General features: G+C 42.1%; 1 protein-coding gene across 2 annotated transcripts in view; it reads left to right on the forward strand.

The window, feature by feature from the left end:
- The window catches only part of LOC142652837 (carboxymethylenebutenolidase homolog), a 159,792-nt gene extending 144,652 nt beyond the window's left edge, over positions 1–15,140 (forward strand). For both annotated transcript variants that reach the window (XM_075828524.1, XM_075828525.1), the window contains exon 6: positions 14,863–15,140. In XM_075828524.1, the coding sequence (XP_075684639.1) occupies positions 14,863–15,045 (183 nt within the window). In that variant the 3' untranslated portion in view covers positions 15,046–15,140. The remainder of the gene's footprint in view (positions 1–14,862) is intronic.
- The last annotated feature ends 11,751 nt before the right edge of the window (positions 15,141–26,891 follow it).

Raw genomic sequence — 26,891 nt, forward strand, 5'->3', positions numbered from 1 at the left:
CTAAGAAAAAATAAAATTAGTTAAGGCTCCAATAAGTCAGGAAATAAAAATATGAGGTTGTGCAGGCCCGAGGGGAACATTTCTTCTGTTTCAAGAGTTGATTTATCAAGGCCCTAAAATTAGGGAACCAGTAAGGGTATGGCCCAAACAGATCTGCTGGAAGCGAGGGTACCTGCATTATACCAGGCACTTCCCAGCAAAATTCCCCAAACTGCAAAGGTGCAGACTGTGGACCAAAAGGGGGATAAGGAAGGACATTTATCAGAGCGGCACTGGCCTGTGCCGAAAGGATTGTGTCACAGCGTAACAAATATCTATGGATTATTTTACTGGTTTTTTTAACCCAATTATTATACCACCTGACTATGGCCCTGATGTACTCTGCCCAGCTTACATATGCCCCCACATTATAAACGGAAACACCAGCAATACTCAAACAAAATTACTACCAAGCAAATCCACGCTCCAAAAGCCAAATGATGCTCCCTCTCCTCTGAACCCTACAGCGTGCCCAAACCGCTGTTTACTTCCACATATATGGCATCGCCATACCCAGGAGAACTACGCTCCTTAATAAATGCCTTAAGGGGTGCAGTTTCCAAAATGGGGTCACTCCTCAGGGGTTTCTTTTATTATTTCACATCAGAGCCACTGCAATTGTGAACCAATACTTTGTAAATCACCAAATTAGGCCTCAATTTTACATGGTACTCTTTCCCTCCTGAGCCCTGTCAAATGTCCAGGCAAAAGATTAGGAGCCAAATGTAGGGTGTTTCTAAAACCGGGAAACACAGCATAATAATAAGAGAGCTGTCTTGTTGTGGTGGCACAAGCTGGGCACCACATATTGGCATATCTTTGGAAATAATCCCATTTTCACTCTGCTCGAGTACACACTAATTTTTGCAAAACACCTGCGGGGTTAACATGCTCACTACACACCTAGGTGAATACCTTGAGGGGTGTAGTTTCCAAAATGGGGTCACTTCTGTTTTTTTTTTTTTATTGTTTTGGTCCCACAGGGCAGGGGTGGGATTCAAATTTTTAACAGGTTCCCTGTTTTTCGGACGAAGACATGCGGGAGGGGGGGGGGTTCACGGTGTTTTGCGATGTATCGCGCCATTGAAAATGATTCTAATAATAAAATAAAACAATTATGATATTACTAATACCCCCTACATTAACGTGGACTCTGAATAAAGAAATTCCCTATCCAGGATTGTTGTGGATTGCCACACTATTTATATAATTACATAAGCGAACAGACCTACCCACACATTATTATAAACTCATCCATTACATATAGGCCTATTTGCGCACATTCAATATCCTAAGCGTGCTCAGCCCATTTAGTTAGGCTGTGCACATGAGAAGGGTGGAGGACAGTGCGGCGCGCGCAGTAAGCCACGACAACTCTCCTGGCTAATGCACAGATACGGTGCCAGGAGCAAGCTCAGTACATAAATACAGCACCAGAACAAAGCTCAGTACATATATACAGCACCAGAACCAAGATCAGTACATATATATATATATATATATATATATATATGGTTGTTCTGATATATATGTACCGAGCTTTGTTCTGTTGCTGTATATATGTACTAAGCTTTGTTGTGGTGCTGTATATATGTACTGAGCTTGGTTCTGGTGTTGTATTTATATGCGAAGCTTAGTTCTGGAGTTGTATATATGTTCACAGCTTGGTTCTGGTGTTGTATATATGTACTCAGCTTTGTTGTGGTGCTGTATATATGTACTGAGCTTGGTCCTGGTGCGGTATTTATATGCAGAGCTTAGTTCTTGAGTTGTATATATGTTTTGAGCTTCTCCCTGGTGCTGTATATATGTATTGAGCTTGGTTGTTATGATGAATATAACTCCAGAACCAAGCTCAGAGCCCTTCAAACCTGACATGGTGCCTAAAATATATTCTAATAAAAAGAAGGCCCCAAAATCCACTAGGTCCTCCTTTGTTCTGAGACCGGTGCTTCAGTCCATTACCACACCAGGGCCACATGTGGGATATTTACTAAATCTGCAGAACCTGGGCAATAAATATTGAGTTGCATTTCTCTGGTTAAACTTTCTGTGTTAAAACAAAAATGGATTAAAAATAAATTTCTGCAAAAAAAAAATGAAATTTGTAAATGTTACCTCTACTTTGCTTTAATTCCTGTGAAACGTCTAAAAGGTTAAGAAACTTTCTAAATGCTGTTTTGAATACTTTGAAGTTTTTAAAATGGGGTGACTTATTGGGTGTTTCTAATATATAAGGCCCTCAAAGCCACTTCACAACTGAACTGGTCCCTGAATAAATAGCATAGCCTTTTGAATTTTTCTTGAAATTGTGAGAAATTGCTGCTAAAGTTCTAAGCCTTGTAAAGTCCTAGAAAAATAAAAATGTTCAAAAGCTGATGCCAATCTAAAGTAGACATATGGGGGGATGTTAATTAGTAACAATTTTGTGTGGTATAATTGCCTTTCTTACAAGCAGATACATTTAAATGTAGAAAAAAATGCACATTTTTGCTACATTTTGGTGTTTTTCATAATTAAATACTGAATGTATTGAGTAAATTTTTTCCCAATAACAAAGTCCAATGTGTCACGAGAAAAGGGTCTCAGAATCGCTTGGATAGGTAAAAGCATTCGGAAGTTATTACCACATAAAGTGAAACATGTCAGATTTGAAAAATGAGGCTCTGTCAGGAAGGTCAAAAGTGGCCAAAGAAGGAAGGGGTTAAAGGAACTCATGAAGATAAGAGTGTAGGTGTGAGTATTTAAAAGGTACAGAGTGAATCCATGGATTTGCAGAAATTGAAATTTTTAAGACCACTAGTCTAATACATTTCAAACTTTTTTTTCCGTTAAAATTTTTATTGATTGCTGTCCCTGGCAGCTCCATAGAAATGAATGGAGCGCTGGTTGAGAAGGTTCTCCATTCCCGTGGAGCACTTTGGCAAACTTTCTGTTGCTGTATATATGTACTAAGCTTTGTTGTGGTGCTGTATATATGTACTGAGCTTGGTTCTGGTGTTGTATTTATATGCGAAGCTTAGTTCTGGAGTTGTATATATGTTCACAGCTTGGTTCTGGTGTTGTATATATGTACTCAGCTTTGTTGTGGTGCTGTATATATGTACTGAGCTTGGTCCTGGTGCGGTATTTATATGCAGAGCTTAGTTCTTGAGTTGTATATATGTTTTGAGCTTCTCCCTGGTGCTGTATATATGTATTGAGCTTGGTTGTTATGATGAATATAACTCCAGAACCAAGCTCAGAGCCCTTCAAACCTGACATGGTGCCTAAAATATATTCTAATAAAAAGAAGGCCCCAAAATCCACTAGGTCCTCCTTTGTTCTGAGACCGGTGCTTCAGTCCATTACCACACCAGGGCCACATGTGGGATATTTACTAAATCTGCAGAACCTGGGCAATAAATATTGAGTTGCATTTCTCTGGTTAAACTTTCTGTGTTAAAACAAAAATGGATTAAAAATAAATTTCTGCAAAAAAAAAATGAAATTTGTAAATGTTACCTCTACTTTGCTTTAATTCCTGTGAAACGTCTAAAAGGTTAAGAAACTTTCTAAATGCTGTTTTGAATACTTTGAAGTTTTTAAAATGGGGTGACTTATTGGGTGTTTCTAATATATAAGGCCCTCAAAGCCACTTCACAACTGAACTGGTCCCTGAATAAATAGCATAGCCTTTTGAATTTTTCTTGAAATTGTGAGAAATTGCTGCTAAAGTTCTAAGCCTTGTAAAGTCCTAGAAAAATAAAAATGTTCAAAAGCTGATGCCAATCTAAAGTAGACATATGGGGGGATGTTAATTAGTAACAATTTTGTGTGGTATAATTGCCTTTCTTACAAGCAGATACATTTAAATGTAGAAAAAAATGCAAATTTTTGCTACATTTTGGTGTTTTTCATAATTAAATACTGAATGTATTGAGTAAATTTTTTCCCAATAACAAAGTCCAATGTGTCACGAGAAAAGGGTCTCAGAATCGCTTGGATAGGTAAAAGCATTCGGAAGTTATTACCACATAAAGTGAAACATGTCAGATTTGAAAAATGAGGCTCTGTCAGGAAGGTCAAAAGTGGCCAAAGAAGGAAGGGGTTAAAGGAACTCATGAATATAAGAGTGTAGGTGTGAGTATTTAAAAGGTACAGAGTGAATCCATGGATTTGCAGAAATTGAAATTTTTAAGACCACTAGTCTAATACATTTCAAACTTTTTTTTCCGTTAAAATTTTTATTGATTGCTGTCCCTGGCAGCTCCATAGAAATGAATGGAGCGCTGGTTGAGAAGGTTCTCCATTCCCGTGGAGCACTTTGGCAAACTTTCGGTCCCCTATTCTCCTCATCGCTGGGAGTCCCCGCGGTCAGACCCCCAGCGATCACACATGTATCCCCTATCCACAGGGTAGGGAATACATGTGTTTGTGGGAAAACCCCTTTAAGGATTTTATAATGGCTGTTCCACCGGACTGGCCAATAGCAAATGTCGTGCCAATATTCAAAAAGTGAGCCCGGAAACTATAGGCCTGTAAGTTTATCCTCTATTGTGGGTAAATTGTTTGAAGGATTTCTATGAGATGCTATCCTGGAGTATCTCAAGAATAAACATTGAACTCCATATCAGTATGGGTTGATGAGGAATCGGTCCTGTCAGTTTAATATGATTAGCCTCTATTAGGAGGTACATTCTTAGGTACATTCTTAGACTACACCGGGGTGAATGTTTGAATGTCATATATCTTGATTTTTTTCAAGACCTTTTATACTGTACTGCATAAAAGATTGGAACATAAAATGAGAAAGCTGGGACTGGTAGAAAATGTGTGCAAGTGGGTTAGTAATTGTCTCAGTGATAGAAAACAGGGTAGTCATTAACATTACATACTCAGATTGGGTCACCATTACTAGTTGGGTATCACAGGGGTCAGTATTGGGCACTATGCTGTTTAATATATTTATTATGACCTTGTAGAGGGATTGCCCAGTAAAATTTTACTTTTTGAATTTGATACTAATTTGTGTATAGTAATTAACATAAAGATAGACCGTAATCTGTTACAAATTAATACGGATAAGTTGGAGGCTTGGGCAGAGAAGTGGCAAATGAGGTTTAACACTGATAAATGTAAGGTTATGCACATGTCACCATTACATACTAAATGGGAAAATACTGGGTAAAACTAACATAGAAAACATAGACTGCAGTACCTGGAGACATTAAGCAAAATTAGGGTTTTTTAAGTTTAGAAATAAGACCGGTAAAGTGTGACCTAATAATTATGTATAAATATACCAAAGGTTAGTACAGAGGTTTCTCTCATGATATATTTATATCCAGGACTGTAACTATACCAAGTCTAGAGGAAATACGGTTTCTACACAAACATAAAAGGGGATTCTTTACTGTAAGAGAAGTGAGAAAATGAAACTCTCTCCCAGAGGAATTTGCTGGGGTAAACAGTGAAAAGAGCGACCTGGATGCTATTCTTGAGTGTAATAATAAAAGTAATGGTTATTAGGTTACTGGATATGGATCGTTGATACAAGGACTTATTCGGATTTCCATATTGCAGTTGTAAAGAAACTTTTCCCTATAATGAGGAAAATATTTTTTCTTCCTTATGGGGGTTTTGCCTTCCTCTTGATCAAAATTGCAGAATAACAGGCTGAACCGATGTATTTTTTTTGGCCTTAAAAACTATGATACTACTGCATGTTACAATAATAAGTAGTTAACCTCTGTCAGAGATACCTGTAGAATTTGTATTTTATTGCATTTATTCATTTTATGTTATCTAATTTTTTACATGATATTTTATGCCTTTATATGAGATTTTTTTTATTCGATTTAAGGTAATTCATTTTATATAAGATACCTTGAGAGTTGTCTTCTTAATATCCACATTTACACATTTATTATTCGTTTCTGTGGTTACCAGAAACCCATTTTCAGTGCACTCAATGCTTTATATTAGATTGAGTTTATTTATTTGTTGCCTTCAGGGGTGAGCTTCCCTTTTGTCCAAAAAGATTATAACTATTAATTATTATTACTCAAATGATGTCCAACACTCACCTATGATTTTCTTTTACTGGTTAGAGTCAGCATGATTATTAGATACACTGAATGTGCTAGTAAGATTTTACAAACTGAAATGATATCTGAAACTCACCCAGGGATGCACCTAGCCTTTCTCATGCCTGAGGCAAAAAGTTAAATGGTGCCCCCTTATAAAAAAAAAAAAGGCAACTCTAGATGAGACAGGTATTTTGCAAGTACAACTACTTCTACAAGTATCACCATATAGCATGTCAAATGTTCGCAATGCAACAGGAACTGCACAAATGTATGCTTTCATACCATAGTTGTATAATATGTGCAAGCTGTTTTGTAAAATATGCATCTACTTTAACCCCTTCCCGCTATTGGGCGTGACTGTAAATCCTGACTGACAGTGCATTCCCGCAATAGGGCGTACAGTCACGCCCTGTAGATGAAGCGGGCATAGGAGCTGTGCTTGCTTCATCTTCAGCAGGTTTCACATCCCGCTGCAACGGCGGCGCTTGCAGTTTCCGCCGATCGCCGCCATTTAACCCCTTAAATGCAGCAGTAAATGGTGACTGCCGCATTTAAGTGGTAGACAGAGGAGGGGGCTCCCTCTGTACCCCCCAAGGCAGGACCTAATAGGCTAACTGTCAGGTGAAGAATGACAGTTACAATACACTGCACTACAGAAGTAGCACAGTGTATTGTACCAGGGATCAGAAGATCAGATCTTTAAGTCCCCAAGTAAGTGTAACAAAAAAAGTGAAAAAAAAAGATTCAAAATAAATAAAGTTTTAAGCAATAATAACAATAATCACTGTTTCCCTGATTAAGTCCTTTAATAATTGGAAAAAAAAGAAAAAAAAAAAAACTATACATAATGAGTATCGCCGTGTTTGGAACGGCCTGATCTATAAAAATATCATGTTATTTTTACAGCACAGTGAACACCGTAAAAAAAACAACAAAAAAAACAAAAACAAATGACAGCATTTATTTATTTGGTCATCTTGTCTAAAAAAAATAATGTTTTAAAGTGATCAAAAAGTCGCAAGTACCCACAAAAACTACAATTCGTTACGTAAAAAACAAGCCCTCCCACATCGATATTACCTGAAAAATAAAAGTTATGGCTGTCAGAAAATGGCGACACTAGAACATGATTTTCACTAAACCCCACATCAGTTGCTAGACCCCACAGGTGACCCCGTAGATGCAGCAGAGATGAGGAAACTTTAGGGCCTTGTGCTGCTTAAATGGCTAGTAAAGAAGTCAAAGATTAGGCAATACTGGAGCGCAGATATTTTGTATAATACCCCAAAAATCCGGCCTGTGCATAAAGGATTGGCTCAAAGCGTACCACACCAATCCATGGATTATTAATTTTATTATTCATTCACCCCATTATTACATCATTTTATTATGCCCTGATGTACTCCGCCCAGCTTACATATACCCTGATGTACTCAGCACAGTTTACATATGCCCCCACATAAGCTGAAATGCCAGTAAAACCCCAAACAAAACTACTACCAAGCAAAATCTGTGTTCCAAAAGCAAAATGGCGGTCCTCCTGAGCCTGGCAGTGTGCCTAAACAGCAGTTTATGACTACATATGGGGAATTACTGTACTCTGGAGTACCCGCTTAACAATTTATGGGGTGTGTGTCTCTAGTGGTACAAGCTGGGCACAACACATTGGGCACTGAAATGGCATCTGTGGAAAAATTGAAATTTTTAATCTGCAACAACTATTGTGTAAAAATGTTTACAAAACACTTGTGGGGTCAAAATGCTCACTACACTTCTAAGTGAATTCCTTGAGGGATGTAGTTTCCAAAATGCGGTAATTTTTTGGGGGGTTTCCACTGTACTCGTACCTTAGCTCAATGCAACAACTCCAAAAACAAAATGGCACTCCTTCCCTTTAGAGCCTTGCTGTGTGTCCAAATAGCAATTTACGACCACATATGGGGTATTGCCTTGCTTGGGAGAAACTGCGTGACAAATTTTGGGGTGTCTTTTCTGAAAAAATGTTGAGCTAAAACGACCTATTGTTGGAAAAAATGTAGATTTAAATTTTCATGGCCCAATTCTAATAAAATCTATAAAACACCAGTCGGGTCAAAATATTCACTACAACCCTAATTTAATTCTTTGAGGGGTAAAGTCTTGAAAAAGTGTGGTCACAACTGGGGAATTTGTACTGTACTGGTACCTCAGGTAGTTTTGTACATGCGACATGGCGCCCAGAAACCCATTCAACAAAATATGTGCTCAAAAAGCCAAATGGCGCTAATTCCCTTTTGAGTGCTGCCGTGTCCAAAGAGCAGTTTGCGATCGCATATAGGGTATTGCTGTGCTCGGGAGAAAATGCTTTACAAACATTGAGGTGCTTTTCTCCTATAGCAAAAACCTGTGGGATGAAAGTGCTCTTTCAGGGGTTCTTACTGTACTGGTACCACAGGGGCTCTGTCAATGCAACATGGTGCCCAGGAATAAATCCAGCAAAATATGCGCGCCAAATGGTGCTCCTTCCCTTCTGAGCCCTGCCACGTATCCAAACAGCAGTTTATGACCACATATGGGGTATTTCCCTACTCTGAAGAAGTGACACCCGTGGGGTCAAAATGCTGACTACACCCCTAGATGAATTCCTCAATGGGTGTAGTTTTCCAAATGGAGTCACTTTTGGGGAGTTACTGGTACCTTAGGGGCCTTGCAAAATTGACATGGTGCAGAGAAACCAATCCAGCAAAATCCAAAAGGCAAATGGTCCAACTTCTCATCTGAGCTCTGCCGAGTGCCCAAACAGCAGTTCATGACCACATACGGGGTATTTCCCTACTCTGGAGAAGTTGCTTTACAAATGTTGGAGTGCTTTTCTCCTTTATTTGATGAGAAACTGAAAAATTTTGAGTTAAAGCAACATCTTAGTGGAAAAAATATGTAATTTTTCATTTTCACTGCCCAATTCTAATAAAATCTATGGAACACCTGTGGGGTCAAAATGCTCACTATATCCATAGTTTAATTCCTTGTAGGGTGTAGTTTCCAAAATGGGGTGTTTTTTGAGGTATTTCTTTTGTTTTGGCACCACAAGACCTCCTCTAACCTGACATGGTGCCTAAAATATATTCTAATAAAAAGAAGGCCCCAAAATACCTAAGCCCCTTTGCTTATGAGGTCTGCTTCTGAGGCCTGTGTTTCAGTCCAATAGCACACTGGGGCCACACATGGGATATTTCTAAAAACTGCAAAATCTAATAATATTTAGTTGCAATTTAAAACCTTCTGTGTTACAGAAAAAATAAATTGATTAAAATTGAATTTCTGCTAAAAAAATAATTTGTCAATTTCAATTCCTGCAGTTTTTAAAATGGGGTGATTTATGGGGGTCTCCAAAAATATGGGCCCCTCTAAGCTACTTCAGAACTGAACTGGACCCTATAAAAATTGGCTTTTGAAATTTTCTTAAATCTGTGAGAAATTGCTGCTAAACTTATAAGAATTGTAACGTCAAAAAAAAATTAAGGGTGTTCAACAAGGGCCGCTTGAATCCCCATGTCAAAAATCAATTTTTACCGGTTGTTACATGTATTGACAGCCGTTAAAAACGGATCCATTGACTTATAATAGGACGTCCTATTTTTTGATGGCCATTATTCACGTGCCGTTAAAAAAGCTGCCGTGTGAATACACCCATAGAACATCATTGTTCTGAAAACGGCCGTTGCACGGCCATTTTTCACTTTCGAGTGAATATAGCCTAAGGAATAGGTTTTCATACTATTAAGAGTATAAAAACGTATACAATTAATGTAAAAACTAAACGCAGTGTAAATAGGCCCGACGGCTGAAATCACACATTCCATTTCCGATGCATTTTTTGTTTCAGTTTTTCCCACAATGGTGGTACAGCAATTTTACAAAAAATATATAATTTTACATGATTTTGCGGTAATCACAGCAATATACCGCAATTCTAATGCACCGTGTGAATAGACTCTAAAAATCTTATTTGTACCTGATCTGGTGCACCCTTCTCTAATTTTAAGTCTTTAACCCATTCCCGTATATGGGCATAACTATACGCTCATTGTAACCATGCCGTAACGCAAATGGGTGTACAATTACGCCCTGAGGATGACATGGGCATAGGAACTATGCCCGCACCATCCACATCAGTTGCCGGCTGTAATATACAGCCAACATCCCGCTGCAACGGCGGAGATCAGTTATCTACAAATGCCGCCGTTTAGTCTCTTAAATGCCCGGTGAATAGCAACCACGGCATCTAAGTAGCTGACACAGAGGGAGGGGCTCCCTCTGAAAGCCATCAACCTCCCGTAAGCGATCGTGGGGTGCCAATAGTTGCTATGGCAACCAGGAAGCCTAACAATGGCCTCCTGGTCGGCCATGTATGGATGCTTATTAGGTCCTGCCAAAGTTGTACAGTGTATTGCACAGGGAATCCGAAGATCACGCCTTCAAGTCCCCTAGTAAGTGCAAAAAATCTAAAGTTAATTTTTTTTTTTTAGAAAAATAAGTAAAAGTATTAAATAATAAAAACAATTATCAAGCACTTTATAATTGGAAAAAAATGAAATAATGAAAAAAATATATACATAGGTATCGCCGCATTCGTATCGTCCTGAAAAACATTGGCAGAATTTCCTTTTTTGGTCACCATGTCTCCAAAAAGTGATCAAAAAGTCGCAAGTAACCCAAAAATGGTACCAACGATGGTACTACAGTTAGTCATGCAAAAAACAAGCCCTTGCACTGCTCCAGCGACAAAAAAATTAAAAGTTATGACTCTCAGAATATGGTGACACCAAAACATTCTTTTATTTAGAAAAAAAGTGTTTTTTTGTGTAAAAGTAATAAAACATTTAGAAACTATATAAATTTGGTATCGCCTAAGTCGTATCGAACAGCAGAATAAAGTAAACCTGTTTATACTGCACAGTGAATGCCGTAAAAACGTATTAAAAAAACAGTGCCAGAATTGGTGTTTTGTTCTCCTCACCTCCAAAAATATTGAATAAAAACTGATGAAAATATTACATGTACCCCAAAATGATACTACTAAAGCTCGTACCATGATAATTAAGCCCTCACACAGCTCCGTCAATGGAAAAATAAAAAGTTATGACTCTCGGGACGCAATGACGGCCCAGACTAATTTATATATCCAGCAGTTCGTCACCTAAAACCCCACGTTATCATTTGCTAGGCCCCACAGGTGGACCCCATAGGTGCAACTGAGATTATGACATTTTAGGGTCATGTGTTGCATATGGGGCTAGTGAGAAGATTAGGCAATACTGGAGTGCCGATATTTTGTACATTTCCACGGACACCCTTTATAAGTGCAACACATGCCCTAAAAAACTGGCCTGTGTACAAAGGTTTGGTTCAAAGCGTACGTCACTATCCATGGATATTTAATTTTATTATTTATTTACCTTATTATTATACCACCTTATTATGCGCTGATATACTCCACTAAGCTTACATATGCCCCCACATTATAACCAGTAAAACCCTAAACAAAGCTACTACCAAGCAAAAATCAGCTCTCCAAAAGCCAAATGGCGGTCCTTCCGGGCCTGGCAGTGGGCCCAAACAGCAGTTTATGACCACATATGGGGTACTCCGGAGAACCCGCTTAACAATTTATCAGGTGTGTCTCCAGTGGTACAAGCTGGGCACAACATATTGGGTACTAAAATAGCATATATGTGGAAAAATGGCAATTTTCAATTTGCCATATCCATTGTGTACTAATTTCTGCAATACACGTGGGGTCAAAATGCTCACTACACCTCATGATAAATTCCTTAAAGGGTTGTACTTTCCCAAATGGGGTGACTTCTCAGGGGTTTTCACTGTACTGGTACCTCAGCACAATGCAACATAGCGTCAAAAACATTTAACATTTTTACTCCAAAAACTAAATTGTGCTCTTTCCGTTTAGAGCCTTGCCGTGTGTCCAAACATCAATTTACAACCACATTTGCGGTATTTCCTTACTCAGGAGAAATTGTGTAACAAATTTTGGGGGGCTTTTTCTCCTGTATTCCTTGCGAAAACTAAAGTATGAGCTAAAACTACATATTATTGGAAAAAATTAAATGTTTCAATTTTTACGGCCCAATTCTAATAATCTATAAAACAAATGCTCACTACACACCTTATTTTATTCTTTGAGGTATATAGTCTCCAAAACGGGATCACACCTGGAGAATTTCTACTGTACTGGTGCTTCAGGAGCTCTGCAAATGCGACATGGTCCCCAGAAACAAATTCAGCAAAATCTGTACTCCAAGAGCAAAATGGCGCTCATTCCCCATGAGCCCTGCCATGTGCCCAAACAGCAGTTTATGACCACATATGGGTAATTGTTGTACTCAGGAAAAAATGCTCTAAAACTTTGGGATGCCTTTTCACCTATAGTCCTTGTGAAAATGAAAATTTTTAGCTAAAACAACATATTACTGGCAAAAAAATAATTTTCAATTTTTACAGTCCAATTCTATTAAATTCGCTGAGATACCTGTGGGGTCAAAATGCTCACCACACCCCAGATGAATTCCTTAAGGAGTGTAGTTTTCTAAATGGGGTCACATTTGGGGGTTTCCACTGTACTGGTACCTCAGAGGCTTTGCAAATGCGACATGGCATCAGAAAACCATTCCTGCAATATCTGCGCTCCAAAAGCTAAATGGCGCTCCTTCTCCTCTGAACGCTGCAGTCTGCCCAAACAATAGTTTATGACCACATATGGTTATTGACATGCTCATAAGAAATTGCCTAACAATTTTTGGGGCGCTTTTTCTCTTTAATTCCTTGTGGTGAAAAATGATTGGGGTGTATCTAATATTTTGGCACCTCAAGGCCTTTTCAAACATGAAATGGTGCCTGAAAATCATCATCATAAAAAGGAGGCCACAAAATTCACTAGGTGCACCTTCATTTTAGGGGCTGTGTTTGAGTCCAGTAGCATACTATGGCCACATGTGGGATATTTTTGAAATCAGCAGAACCTGTGTAATAAATATTGAGAAATAAATGGATTCAATTGAAAATCTGCTAGAGAAAAATCTATTTGTAAATTTTACCTCCACTTTGCTTTAATTCCTGTGAAACGCCTAAAGGCCGGATTCCCACGAGCGTGTGCGTTTTGCGCACCCAGAAAACGCAGCGTTTTTCACGCAGCCGCCATCATTATGACATTCCGTTTGGAAGTTTGTAAACAGAAAAGCACGTTGTGCTTTTCTGTTTACATTCATCGTTTTATTGATGTTGCGCGAATCATGCGCGTCCCACGGAAGTTCTTTCGTGTGGTGCACGTGATTTTCACGCACCCATTGACTTCAATGGGTGCGTGATGCCCGAAATACACACTAATAACGGACATGTCGTGAGTTTTACGCAGCGGACTCACGCTGCGCAAAAAACACTGACAGTCTGCACTGCCCCATAGACTAATATAGGTCCGTGCGAGGTGCGTGAAAATCATGCGCGTTGCACGGACGTATATCACATTAGTCTGAATAAGCCAAAAGATTTAAAAAAATAAAAATAAATCCTAAATGCTGTTTTGAATATGTCGAGGGGTGTAGTTTTTTAATGGGGTGACTTATGAGGGGTTTCTAAAATATAGACTCTTCAAGGCCACTTCAAAACTGAAGTGGTGCTTAAAAAAATGTTTTGCAAATTTTGTTTCATATTTGAAAAACTGGCAGTAAACTTATAAGCCTTATAACATCCTGAAAAAAAAAATTGACATTAAAAAAATAATGCATACATAAAGACACATAGTAAGCCTTATTTATGTACTAATTTGTGTGGTACCATTATCCCTTTTAGAAGCAGAGAATTTCAAATGTAGGAAAATGCTAATTTGTCAAATTTTTTTTTATAAATAAAGAGAAACAATCTTAGAATCACTTGGATAAGTACAAGCATTACAGAGTTATTACCATATAATGGGGATTAATGTAGGGATACATTTAATAAAGGTGGCGGTTAATATAGCGTTAGTGTGCAACACGGCTTAGATCCGCATGCAGTTTTACCACGGATTCCCGTTGTGTTGCAATGAGGTTTTTTCAAAAAATTGTGTGCACACTACTGCTAAGTATACTGGCATCCTTGGGAAATGAATCATAGAGGGGATAAAAAATTTAGATCCTGCGCTGGATCGAATTTTTTCCTCCTCTCTATCATGATCTAACTGAGTGCCACCTCGAGGATCCGTGCGTATACCTGGGATCGGAACGCCAAGATTAGTGAGCTGGAAAAAACATTCTATTATCCTTAGGAAATAGCAGAAACATATAGGATGTAAATAATAATAAATGCAATTGTCATCCATAGTTGACAATAGTATTTCATAATACAAAATGAGAAATCTGTTAAAACAATTTGAGCATGGTATCCCAATACCAGCATCCCTAAGGATGAATATCAATATAGTGGTACAACATACAATAAGTGAGAGACAACTGACACCAAATCACAGTGAGCATACCAAAAAATAACATAATAGAGGTAAAGAAAAACAGAAACAGAAGTTACATCCCATCAGCTCATGCTTGTTGAGAAATCCACATGCATATCGCTGCCTGCTCAGCTTTTTCAAGGGTTGATAGACACCAAGATGCACAAAACTTTCAGTGGTACGAAAAAATAAACAAATTAAGTGATCTCAAACTAACTTGTTTATGGATAAGTTGAACATGTCCTAGATATTAAGCTTTCTCCTTTCTTGTAGGTTTTATCGCTGGATCAAAAACTTAAAGAGCATTCCACAGCTGAATATAAAGTTAAAGTATATCCAAAGCAAAATCATGGGTTTGCCCATAGGAAGAAAGAGGATATCAACCCTGATGACAAGCCATATATTCTAGAAGCAAGGAAGGACATGCTTGAGTGGCTGAATAAGTATGTAAACTAACTAGCTGTACTGTTGCTAGGTATATCAGACTAATACAAACTTGGAAATAAGATCAAACACTTCTTGTATATCTAATTTGTAGCAAATAAACTCTCTTTGTGTGCATTTGCCTTGATATGTTGTTGTTTGTTTTTTATTTATTCATATAAAAATTTTCATTATGTAAGAAAAAATAATAATTGTGAAAGAAATACTGCTAATAATAACAACCTCCATTTATAAAGTACCAACATATTATACAGTATCAACATATTATGAAGAATCGAGGAAAGTATGAGACATATACAAATTTACCAACCCTAGGACACACTTATATCTACATATTTAAACAAAAGTATCTGGAACATCCCAAAACCTAGGCCTGCCAGTTCTTGGTCGCACTTGTATCTGCATATTTAAACAAAAAGATTTTGAGCTTCCAGAAAGCGGGGATATACTTGAGGTCATAATTTTTCCCTCATATAGTGCAGAAAGCATTACGCTTCTCATGACTGGGGAGCGACTACTTATATCATAATGACCTCCACTAGGAAAAAAGAATTGAACACAGGCATGAAAATATGCCCAAATACTCCTGATGCACCTCAGCTAGAATCATTGAAAAGCAGAAGAAAAAGTATAAGTAAGATACAAGACTATATGAATCCTAAAAGCGGGAAGAATCTAATGTCTGCATATTCCAAAAATCCTGATAATAAAAGTGACACCTGAAGCGGCTGTAGCTTTAAAGATGGAGGACTCAGTATTGTCACATGGGTCGGATATTAGTCCGTATGTATCCCTGGCCCCACAGTTGGTATGTTCAGATATATTAAAAAAAGAAGACCTACAGAGAGAGAGCACACAAAGGCAGTTTAGGGTAGCAATTCTGAAGTGGAACATCAGATGCGTTTAAAGAGGACCTGTTTTGTTTTTTACACCACTTACCTCCCTTTATTCCCTGCCTCCTTCCGATTTCAGCGCTGTAAAAAAATAAACAAAAAATTATTCTGCATCGCATGCTCTGCTCAGGGACTCCAGTACTGCTGCTGACGTCATTATCCATATATGGACAGTGACGTTGGCAGAAGTGCTATAGTCCGCAGGCAGAGCTGATGCTCTGCTCGGGAACTCCAGTGATAGGAAACCCTTGAATTGACCAAATATGGACGTCGGGAGCAGTGCTGGAGTCCCGAGCAAAGCGCTAGCTGATGCTATGCTAGGGACTCAAGCAATAGGCCCTTGCGGTCATGTACACGAACAACACAGGAAGCAAGCCCTCAGTCACGTGGGGCCGTGTCGGAGCATCATCATTATTAGAAAAGCTCCAGGACTTCCGGGAACAATTTACGAGGTTTGGACTGCACCATTTAGTACAGAATTTAAAATTAAAGTATATTAGTAAGTTACTTCGTTTCACATAAATATATTATTGCAATGCAATTTTTAGTCCCCGGATATCCCCTTTATCCCATTTTGCTTGAAGCGGATTTCCCCATGGGAGGATACACTTAGACAAATAGTGGAGTTTTTCAAGTTTAATGGTCATTTAAAGGGAATGAGTTACTATTTTTTTTTTATAAATTCTTTTATTTTCCATTTTTCAAACACCAAGAAGAAAGTGCAAACATAAACAGCACTGACATCGGCTCACAGGCCAGCATTTATAATAACAATATATGCTAAAGATACTGTACAAAACCATGACATTCTGCTGCAGCACTCTTAACGGGTCAGATAAGTTATACATCCTGAACCAGCAGCCATGCATAAAAACCCAAGTGAGAACAAAGTAGAAGTATAGAAAAGAAGTAAAAAAGAGGGAGCAGAAAGAAGGAAGCGGACCTCCCACCAGTAAATGTAGGAATTATACTCCGGAGGCCATAATAGTCCTATACTCCACTGACGATTGAAAACGTATCCACTCACGCCAAGTTTTAAGAAATCTAGCAAATATCTGACAGCTGCGGGCATTCCCAAAAAATTTGCAAAATTGTGCCCACCTGGCCCCCACATCTCCAACACAACGGAGAGACCGTCGGAAACATTGCATGCAATCTGGAAGGCACCCTATACCAATGCGACAGGATCTTAAATCCCGCTTCCTGAAACCTACTAGCCATGGAAGATTTGTGTGTCATAGTAAACAGACGGTCCGTCTGCTCCGCAGTGAATGTGAGACCTAAGTCCCTTTCCCAGCTACTCAAATATGAAGGTGTGGTAAGAGTAGACGGAGAGATCAGCAGTGCATATAATCTGGACAGTGAGTGACGCACCGTGGCCACGCCCCTGCATAAGAGTTCGAAAGGTGAGCTATCTCGCGTGTATGCCTGTGGGTTAGGAAGAGATGTAATGAAGTGTCTTAACTGAAAGGAAATCGGTTCTGACAAAGATGCCAGCTGTGAGCCTGTCATCCAAACCGAATCCTGTATAAAATTATCAGCGTAGCCCTTGCCCGCCCTCAACCAGAGTCGGAAGGGGCCCCCCTCCTGTCCAGGTGGAAATGCAGGGTTGCCCAAGACGGGAAACAAAGGGGAAGGAGATGGAGAGATCTCTTTCCGAGGGAAGAGCCGGGACGCAACCGCCAGGGTTGGGCCCTATCGTCGGATGCATTTGTGCCGAGAGGGGAACATGTGCGCCCAACCAGGGCAATGCCTGCAACGGGACCTCAAAAAAGGTATGTTCCATAGACACCCACTGTTTGGCCTCCGTGTGTCTAAACCAGTCCAATATTCGTGCCAAATGAGAGGCCTGGTGATAGGAGACAAAATCCGGGAGACCAATGCCACTGTTGCATCTGGCACGAAAAAGCATGGACCGCGCAATGCGTGCTGGTTTCCCCACCCATATAAATCTGTGGAGTAGGGACAACAGAGATTGGAAGAAGGAGCGTGGGACGTGTACCGGCAAGGCCTGAAAGAGATACAGAATCCATGGCAGAATGTTCATCTTGAATATGGCGCATCTACCAAACCAGGTGAAGGTGCCCGGCGTCCAGGAATCCAAATCGCTCTTCACACATTGAAGAAGCGGAGGGTAATTCACTGCGTAAAGGCGAGATAGATCTCCGGTCAGCCGGTATTTAAGGGAATCTCTAGCCCACTTAAAGGAGAAGGACTCCGACAGCTCGTCCACCAGAGACTGTGGCAACGAGATATTTAGAGCCTCCGATTTCTGGTAATTGATCTTGAAGTTAGAAAGATTCGAGTATCTACTCAACTCTGCCAACAGATTGGGCAAGGAGACTCTGGGAGCGGTGAGAAAAAAGAGCAGGTCATCCGCAAAAGCGGCAACCTTATGGCACCTTCCTCCCAAAAATACACCCGCAATGGATTGGATCGAATATGGCACAAAAAGGGTTCCAAACACAAAATAAAGATTAGGGGAGACAAGGGACAACCTTGCCTCGTGCCGTTTGAGATAGCGAGCGAGGAGGAGAAGTGGCCATTCACCTTAACCTGTGCCATGGGTGAGGAGTAGAGACTCAAAATCCACTGCATCATATGTGAGCCCAGCCTCAGATACCGCAGTGTAGCCAACATAAAATCCCTGTTGACTCTGTCGAAGGCCTTCTACGCATCCATAGATAGGAAGCAAGTGGGAAGGGACGTGGTGGCCGTCTGATACATCAGGTTAATTGCCCGCATAGTGTTATCTCGAGCTTCCCTCAACGGCATAAAGCCCACCTGATCATTATGGATCACGTCGTGTAATAGCGGAGTCATCCTATGTGCCAAAATTTTTGCAAACAGCTTCAAGTCAACATTTAGCAACGATATGGGACGATAATTCTAGCACAAGGATGGGTCCTTCCCTTCTTTGGGTATCACCGTGATATGGGCCCTCAACGTATCCCTAGGAAGGGTCCTCCCCTCCGTGAGTGAATTGAAAGCATGTAAAAAATGAGGGGAAAGTAGTTCCGAACAGGCCTTATAATAATGTAATGGTAACCCGTCCGGGCCAGGCGCCTTCCCCGATGGCGAGTCCTTCAGTGCCCAGGACCACTCTTCCGGGAAAATAGGAGCCTCCAGTGCCGCAATAGCCTCCTGGGGGGATACATTTCATCCCTGAGGACCGTAGATACGACTCGATCCTCTCCAAGTGGCCCCCTCCACCCGAGGGAGGGGGGGCCCCCGGAAGATTATAGAGAGAGTGATAATAGACACGAAAGGCCTCCGAGATGTCCTGTGGGAGCTGCAGGCGCCGGTTGTGTGGGGTTTGTACCTGAGGGACATATGTGCGCATACGTGACTTCCGCAATGCCCTTGCCAAAGTCCTACCCGGTTTATTGCTGAACTCGTAGAAGTGCCGTCTGTATTTAACTAAAGAGGCCCTAGCTTTGGAAATACAGAGCGAGCGAACCTGTTCTCTCAGCTGCCCCAATTCCGCTCCTACCATCCGATCCTGGGAGACCTTATGTGACTGTTCCAACTTGTGTATGCGGTTCAGGAGGTCCCTGAGGAGAGCCATCCGTTCCTGCTTTAATTTGGCACCAATACGATTGAAGGAACCGCGCACCACACACTTATGGGCTTCCCAAATGCAAAGCGGGTCCACCCCCGGCGAGGCGTTCATAGCAAAATACTCAGTGAGATCTCTGTGAATGTCCGAAACCACCGTCAAGTCCTGTAAGAGCGCTTCATTCAAACGCCACTGCCAGGAACGAGGGCGGTTCGTTGGCAAGGTAAGGGAGAGAGCATGGTCAGAGAAAGTGATGTTCTCTATGGAGGCAGTTGCAAGGTCAGGAAGGTGGGAGTGCCGTAAAAATAAGTAATCTAATCGAGAATATGAGTTGTGAGGTGCCGAGAAGAAAGTGTAGTCTCTAGTCGAGGGACCCTTCACGGGGGACCCAAAATCCGGAGCAATGGGACCACACCAACCCTCTACTATCGGAGTACAAAACCCCTCAGCAACTCGTCGTGAGCTGTGTCGCCCTCAGAAGAAAAAATCCCTCCGACCGCGACACAGCTACATGAAACCCTAGTGGGGAACAAAGAATGGGAGGGTTTGTATGTGTGTGGGGGGCACAGCATCCTGTGATAGATCAGCAGCACTCGTGTGATCTTTCATAGCCGCCAATCAGCTGTATTGAAGAAACAGCGGCGAGCACCGCTGCCCCGGTTAGCAGTGGCGAGCACCGCTGCTCCGGTGAGCACCCCCCCACAAACACACATACACCCCCAAACATGCAACCGCGCTACACACAATCGCCCCTCCCGCACGCGCGCACACACACGCACGCAAACACCTTACATGCAGCCGGTCTTCTCCAAAATGGCGCCGGTTACCCCCCTACAGACCAGCTTCTATGCCAGGTCGCTCTGAACTGCGCATGCGCAGTACAGAGCGAGATGGCAGAGGCTGAAGATGTAACAAATGGGTCCCGTTCGTTATGTCCTATGCCCTGTAGCTGCCATATTCCATCTGTGTATGTGTCGTTATGTGAAAAAAAAAATAAAGTAAATATAAAATTTTATTAAATAAAAACACATAAATTAATTTAAAAAAAAACCTCATGACACCTTTCCTTCAAGCTTCTTGTCAGAGCATTTGGGATGCCAAAAAGGCCCTTATCAGTGGACTGCTCATGAAGAAAATCAGAAAAAATGTAAAAGTTCAAAAGCTCATGAGGAGAATCAGATAAATGTCAACTCAATAAGGGTAAGGCCACATGGAGCGGCCCTGACAAGGTTGCAACGTGGCTAACAACTGCGCTGGCACCATGTTTGGTTCGGCTGTCAAACAGCCTGTTAGTGGCCGCACGTTAATGCGGATAAACCGTCCCTTTACCTGCAAAATCGTGCGGCCATGAATTAATACACCCTTTATGGCCACACAATTTTGCAGGTTACAACAAGTTACCCCCTATTCATTCTCTATGGCAGCGCCGGAAATAGCCGAATACTGCACTCGGCTATCTCCGGGGCTCCCATAGAGAATGAATGGAGCGGCAGTGCGCATGAGCATATAACCAGAATACCCCTTAACAAGGTATTTTACAGCCGCGCCTACATAGTGCCAGCGCGGTTGTTGGCTGCGTTGCGACCGTGTCAGGGCCGCTCTGTATGGCCTTACCCTTAGGCAGAAATTTATTTCCTGCAATATGGGTTCTTGATATTGAAGAAGAAATGGAGACTTCCGGTTCCGGCGCGCACATGAGTAGACGCGAGTAAGGAGAGCTCCGTTAACCCGACTCAAAAACCGGGGTCCCGAGGCTTTGATACCTGAACTGAGGCTGCTGGCCGACAACCCTACGTACAGGCTTCTCTCCGGCGTATGGAGAGATATCTGGTGAAAACCGGGACCCCAGGATTAAAAACACAGGCCCTGCAGACTGACGACATGCTGCCGCTGGGGAAAATGGCGCCAGAGCTGGCCAGGAACACGAGGAGTACGAGCTCGCGCTCGGCATCACAACCTCCTCTGGTGCAGCCAGATGGGGAAGAAGGTGAGCCTGAGACTATGTTTCACAATATGGACATTTCATGTCGAGTCTTGGCCAGGGAAGTGGCGAAACTTATAGCCCCAGATATCACAGCTTCTCTGGAGGCGACGGTGTCGAAATTATTGCACCAAATTCAGTCGGATGTCTCAGCTCAGGCGGAAAGACTTAACGATTTGGAACAAAGGTTCAGTTTATTGGAGGATGAGCTAGCGGGAACACAGGAGGAGGTGAAGAAGGTGATAGCTTGCAATCTACAGCTGGTTGATAAAGTGGATGACTTGGAGAATCGCTCGAGGAGGAGCAATTTACGTATTATTGGGCTCCCAGAGTCTATACCAGCAGGCCAGCTGCTAAAGTTGTGTGCGGTGGAGTTACCTCAGGCGCTGGGGTTGCCAGCCCCGCTGAGAGCGGAGAGAGCGCATAGAGTGGGACCGGTGCGAAGTGTGACCCAAGATGGCGCCCCAGCAAGACCGCGACCAGTCATTGTGAAGTACCTGGACTATGTGGATAAAACGAATGTGTTACAGGCCTACCGAAGGTCAGCGGCACAAGTGAGAGTGCGAGGCAGCAGAATCTTAATGTTTGGAGATTACTCGGCTGAGGTTACACGTAAGCGGCGGGCTTTTAGCACGGTGTGCTCTCTACTGGTCCAGAAACGCATTCGGTTCTCTTTGATGTTTCCCGCCATTCTCAGGATCTTCGAACCCGGTGGTGGGATGGAATCGTTTTCTTCTCCAGGGGAGGCGGCTAAGTTTGTGGAAAGCTTGTCCAAAGACAACAATGGTGATAGCCAGACACACAGGGGCGGACTGCCTCGCAGGGGACGTTCCAGAAACAGGAGTATCAGGAGGGGTCTCACCTCTTCTTCCCCGGATTGAAGGGAACTGTCCAGGCGGTGATGGAAGGAGACTCATGTTATTTTAAGTCCCACATTGTTTGAGACAAAATTGTTATACCTATCGGTGCATCGGAGGTTGAGGTTTACTGATGTTAATGGTAGGAGAGGGCCCAGCTGAGGGAGGCTTGAGGAAATTTTTGCAAGGAGTCGGGTGGGAGTGTAAGGCGCTGTTGATATTTTCCGGGTATACAGGGAGTTCATGGTATACCAAGGGGTTGCTAGTGGTGAAATGTACAGAGATTTCACGCTAAAATGTGCGAAAAAAGAGAAGTCTGAAATTAGTAATGATCTGTTGATGGGGGTTCAATTCTGTTTTATGTTGAGGGAGGGGGAAGGAGGGGGGGAAAATGTCTCGGTGGATGAGGTTTGCTTTGCCATTACTGTGAGATGCCTAAGGTAATAACATGGAATGTGAAGGGGCTGCAGTCCCCACATAAACGCATGATGGTTCTGCGCCACCTGAAAAAGCTGAAAGCGGATATAGCGATTTTACAGGAAACCCATCTATTGGAACGTGATTTCCAGAGAATGCGTAAATTATGGGTGGGAACAGTAATGGGTTCTCCAGCAGTTAATGGCAAGGCGGGCGTCTTACTGCTCATACACAAAAGAATTGAATGTTCTGTGATTACTTATGAGCGGGATGAGGGGGGCAGATATTTGCATGTGATCTTAGAGGGCGCCATGGGGAGAGTGAGTTTGTACTGTATATATGCGCCAAATGACAACAATCGGGTGTTTTTTAAATTTCTGGAAGGAAAACTGCTAGCGGATAAAGAACCTCAGATTCTGCTGGGAGGGGACCTTAACTCAGTCTTATGCACAACAGAGGATAGGAGAAGGGGGGATGGTAGGGTGTTGGTTGAGAGAACACACGATAAAGTCTTGGCCCCATTAATGTCTTCCACGGGCATGGTAGATGTATGGAGAACACAATTTCCATTAGGTAGAGAGTTCACTCATTTTTCTCATGTGCATACCGCATGGTCGCGTATTGACTATTTTATGGCTTCTCCGGTGCTCCTTTCTAGGATCCTTAGTGCTCGAATAGAGGACTTGGTGATTTCAGATCATTCACCGGTTTCTCTGATCTTGGCAGATACATTTAAAAGGGGGTCGGATATATTGTGGAAATTTCCGTCGTTTCTGGCCACTGATGAATCCTTTCAATCATGCTTGAAGGGGTGGTTAGGGGAATATAGTCAGGAAAATCAAGCTCATGGGGAGAACAGTCACTTGTTTTGGGACACAGCCAAGGCAGTGCTGAGGGGGAGGATAATTTCTTATGTGGCGTCGCTTAAACGAAAAACCAACAAGCATTACAACGAGTCTAGTAGGAATCTTCGCATGAAATACACAGCGTACTTGGCAAATTCGACACTAGCGCTTAGGGGGGAATGGCTCACGGCTAAGGCGGAGTTTGAAAGGTGGCTAGACAAAAAAGAAAGGTTCCAGAGAGAACAAACAACTGCGCATTTTTTCAGATATAGGAACAAATCAGGATCCCTGCTGGCCAAAATGGCGAAAGGACAATTTCGCCCGACTCACATAGGGGGGTTGAGAGATGGGAACGGGGAAATACAGAAGGATCCAAAGATCGTCAATGATATACTGGGAGATTATTATACTGCGCTATATGCACAGGACAACTCGGAGAGGGCTGAGGGGAGGGAGTTTCTGGATTCCTTAACGTTACCGTCTCTCTCGGACTCTGATAGAGAAGCATTAAATGCATTGATCACGGAACAAGAGATCATATCGACCATTAAATCATTGACGAATAACAAAGCGCCAGGGCCAGATGGATTTTCTAGCGATTTTTACAAACTTATGAGGGAGGAAGTCACGCCCATTTTATTGCCGGTGTATAATCGTATACTGTTGAATAAGGAATTCTTGAAATCGGGAAATGTAGCTTATATCAAAGTCTTGTATAAGGAGGGGAAAGACCCGGCTAACCCGGGGTCCTATCGACCAATCTCTTTGATAAATCAGGATGTTAAAATATTGTCGAAGATACTGGCAGACAGGTTGGCTATGTTTCTCCCTAATTTGATTGGACCACACCAGGTGGGGTTTGTTAAGGGGAGGTCGGCGGTCAAAAATATACGCACGGTTTTGGCGGTACAAGACGCAATGAGGACTTCTAACATGGAGGGACATGATTCGCCAGCACTTTTAACGCTAGATGCCGAAAAGGCCTTCGATAATGTCCACTGGGAGTGGCTGAGGTTAGTTTTAGATAGATTTGGGGTTCAAGGATTGTTTAGGAATTACTTGGAAGCATTATATTCAGAACCGCTAGCTAGGGTGTTCACTGCAGGATTTTTGTCAGCACCAATACATTTGCAGAAGGGAACAAGGCAAGGATGCCCCCTGTCTCCATTGCTGTTTGACTTGGCTTTGGAACCGCTAGCGAGACATCTTTTGTCCTCTAGGGATTTTGAAGGGATTATGGTTGGCAGTCAGGAGGTCAAACTAACATGCTTTGCTGACGATCTATTGTTGTTTCTGAGATCGCCTGGGGATCATTTGGGGGGAGTGCTGGAGAAGCTAAAGTACTTTGGGTCATTCTCAGGCTATAAAGTCAATGCGCAAAAGAGTCAACTACTTTACTTGAAGGAATCTGGGGCAAGACCACCCTTGCAGGGTACGGTGGAAATAGCCAGATCTTATATCACATACCTGGGGATTAAGATAGGTAAATTTCCCTCTTCCCTCTATAAGCTAAATTATACGCCCTTGTTTGAAAAAATTCATAAGGAACTAAATCGGTGGGCGTCATTGCCATTATCGTTGTTTGGGAGAGCGGCTCTTTTAAAAATGATAAGCTTTGCTCGCCTGTTATATCCAATGCAAACCATACCCATATTGATAAAACATCTAGATAATCAGAAATTACAGACAGCATTTTTACAATTCTTGTGGCAAAAGAAGAGACCCAGGATTGCATATAAAAAATTGGCTCTACCCAAAGTGGATGGAGGCATTCAGTTGCCACTTATACGATATTACAATTTAGCGGCCATCTGCAGGCATATAGGGGACTGGATACATAACACTAATATGTACTCCAATGTTCAGCTGGAGCAGGATTTGGCGGGATCTGTTCCGCTGCGGGCCCTGCTACATCTGCCATATGCTCAATTGCCTAATAATGTTAAGTCAAGTCTGTTGCTGAAAGATACAATCGGTGCCTGGAAGGCGGTGCGGAAGCTTTTTGGTCTTCCGTATGGTCTTTCTAAATTCTGGCCGTTGTGGGATAACCCCATGTTCCCACAGGGGAGTCAGAATAAATTGTTTTTGCAGTGGAGAGATGAAGGGATCAATGTCCTGGGCCAACTCATGAATGTTGAGGAGGGGAGATGGCTTACGTGGCAGGAGGTTTCTAGCAAATATAATTTGAGGGGAAACCAGTATTTGCAATATGCTCAAGTAACAGGGTTATGTAAAACCAAAGTCTGCAATATTGAGGCAGTGGAGATGCGGGGAGCATTTGATGGGTTGGTGCCGCAGGGTGGTACGGGGAGAAGCCTTACAAGTTTATATGGTAAACTTCGGAATGCTCATCTTGATTCCTTTAGTACTTCTTGCTTTAAAACGTGGGAGGTAGAGCTGGAGGATCCAGAAATCTCCAGCAAAATTCGAGATGGATGGGAGAAGGTGAGGAAGGTCATGGTAAATGAACAGTGGCGGGAGATGCACTTCCGGCTTATGCACAGAGCGACGTACGCCTTTAATTTATCCTAAAGAGACGCTCCAGCACACTATCTGCGTAGTTGTCCTAAATGCGACTTACACAAAGCTAATTTACTTCATGGGATGTGGTTGTGCCCACAAATTCGCACGTTTTGGGATCGGGCTCTACAATTCATTAAAGGCATGGTGTTGCCCTAAAAACATGTTTTTTTTTTAAAAATTAAACATTTAGTGTGTGGGTGGTTAAACATTGTTCAAATTATTTTTTTTTTTTTGCACGAGTCCAGGAAATATTATAAATTATTTCTAATTTATAATACTACCCATTTTTGGTCACTAGATGGAGCTGTTCCCAAAATTGCAGCATTGCAACATTGGGTTAAAAGCCCTCGCTCTAGTGAGCTCTCAGCATCCCCCCCTCCTTTATCCTGGCTAGTGCCGGGATAAACGAGGGGTTTGAACGGTGTAACCTCCTACACTGTGTGTCGCCATTTTTTGAGGTAACCCACAGTGTAGTAGGTTTACATACAGTAGTAAACACACACAAACACTAACATACATTGAAATCTCTTACCTGCTCCTGCCGCCGCGGCTCCCTCCGGCCCGTCCGCTCCCTTTGCTGCCGCTGTTCCATGTGCACAAGTCCGGAAGCCGCGACCGGAAGTAGTAATATTACAGTCCGGCCGCGACTTCCGGTCCACAGGAAAATGGCGCCGGACGGCGCCAATTTCGAATAGGACTGTGTGGGAGCGGCGCATGCGCAGTTCCCACACAGACGCCGTACACGGACGTGAATGGGACGGGAGCCGTTCACAGTCCCTATGG

Source organism: Rhinoderma darwinii, chromosome 5, assembly GCF_050947455.1.
Source record: "Rhinoderma darwinii isolate aRhiDar2 chromosome 5, aRhiDar2.hap1, whole genome shotgun sequence".
In the NCBI taxonomy this organism is placed as follows: Eukaryota; Metazoa; Chordata; class Amphibia; order Anura; family Rhinodermatidae; genus Rhinoderma; species Rhinoderma darwinii.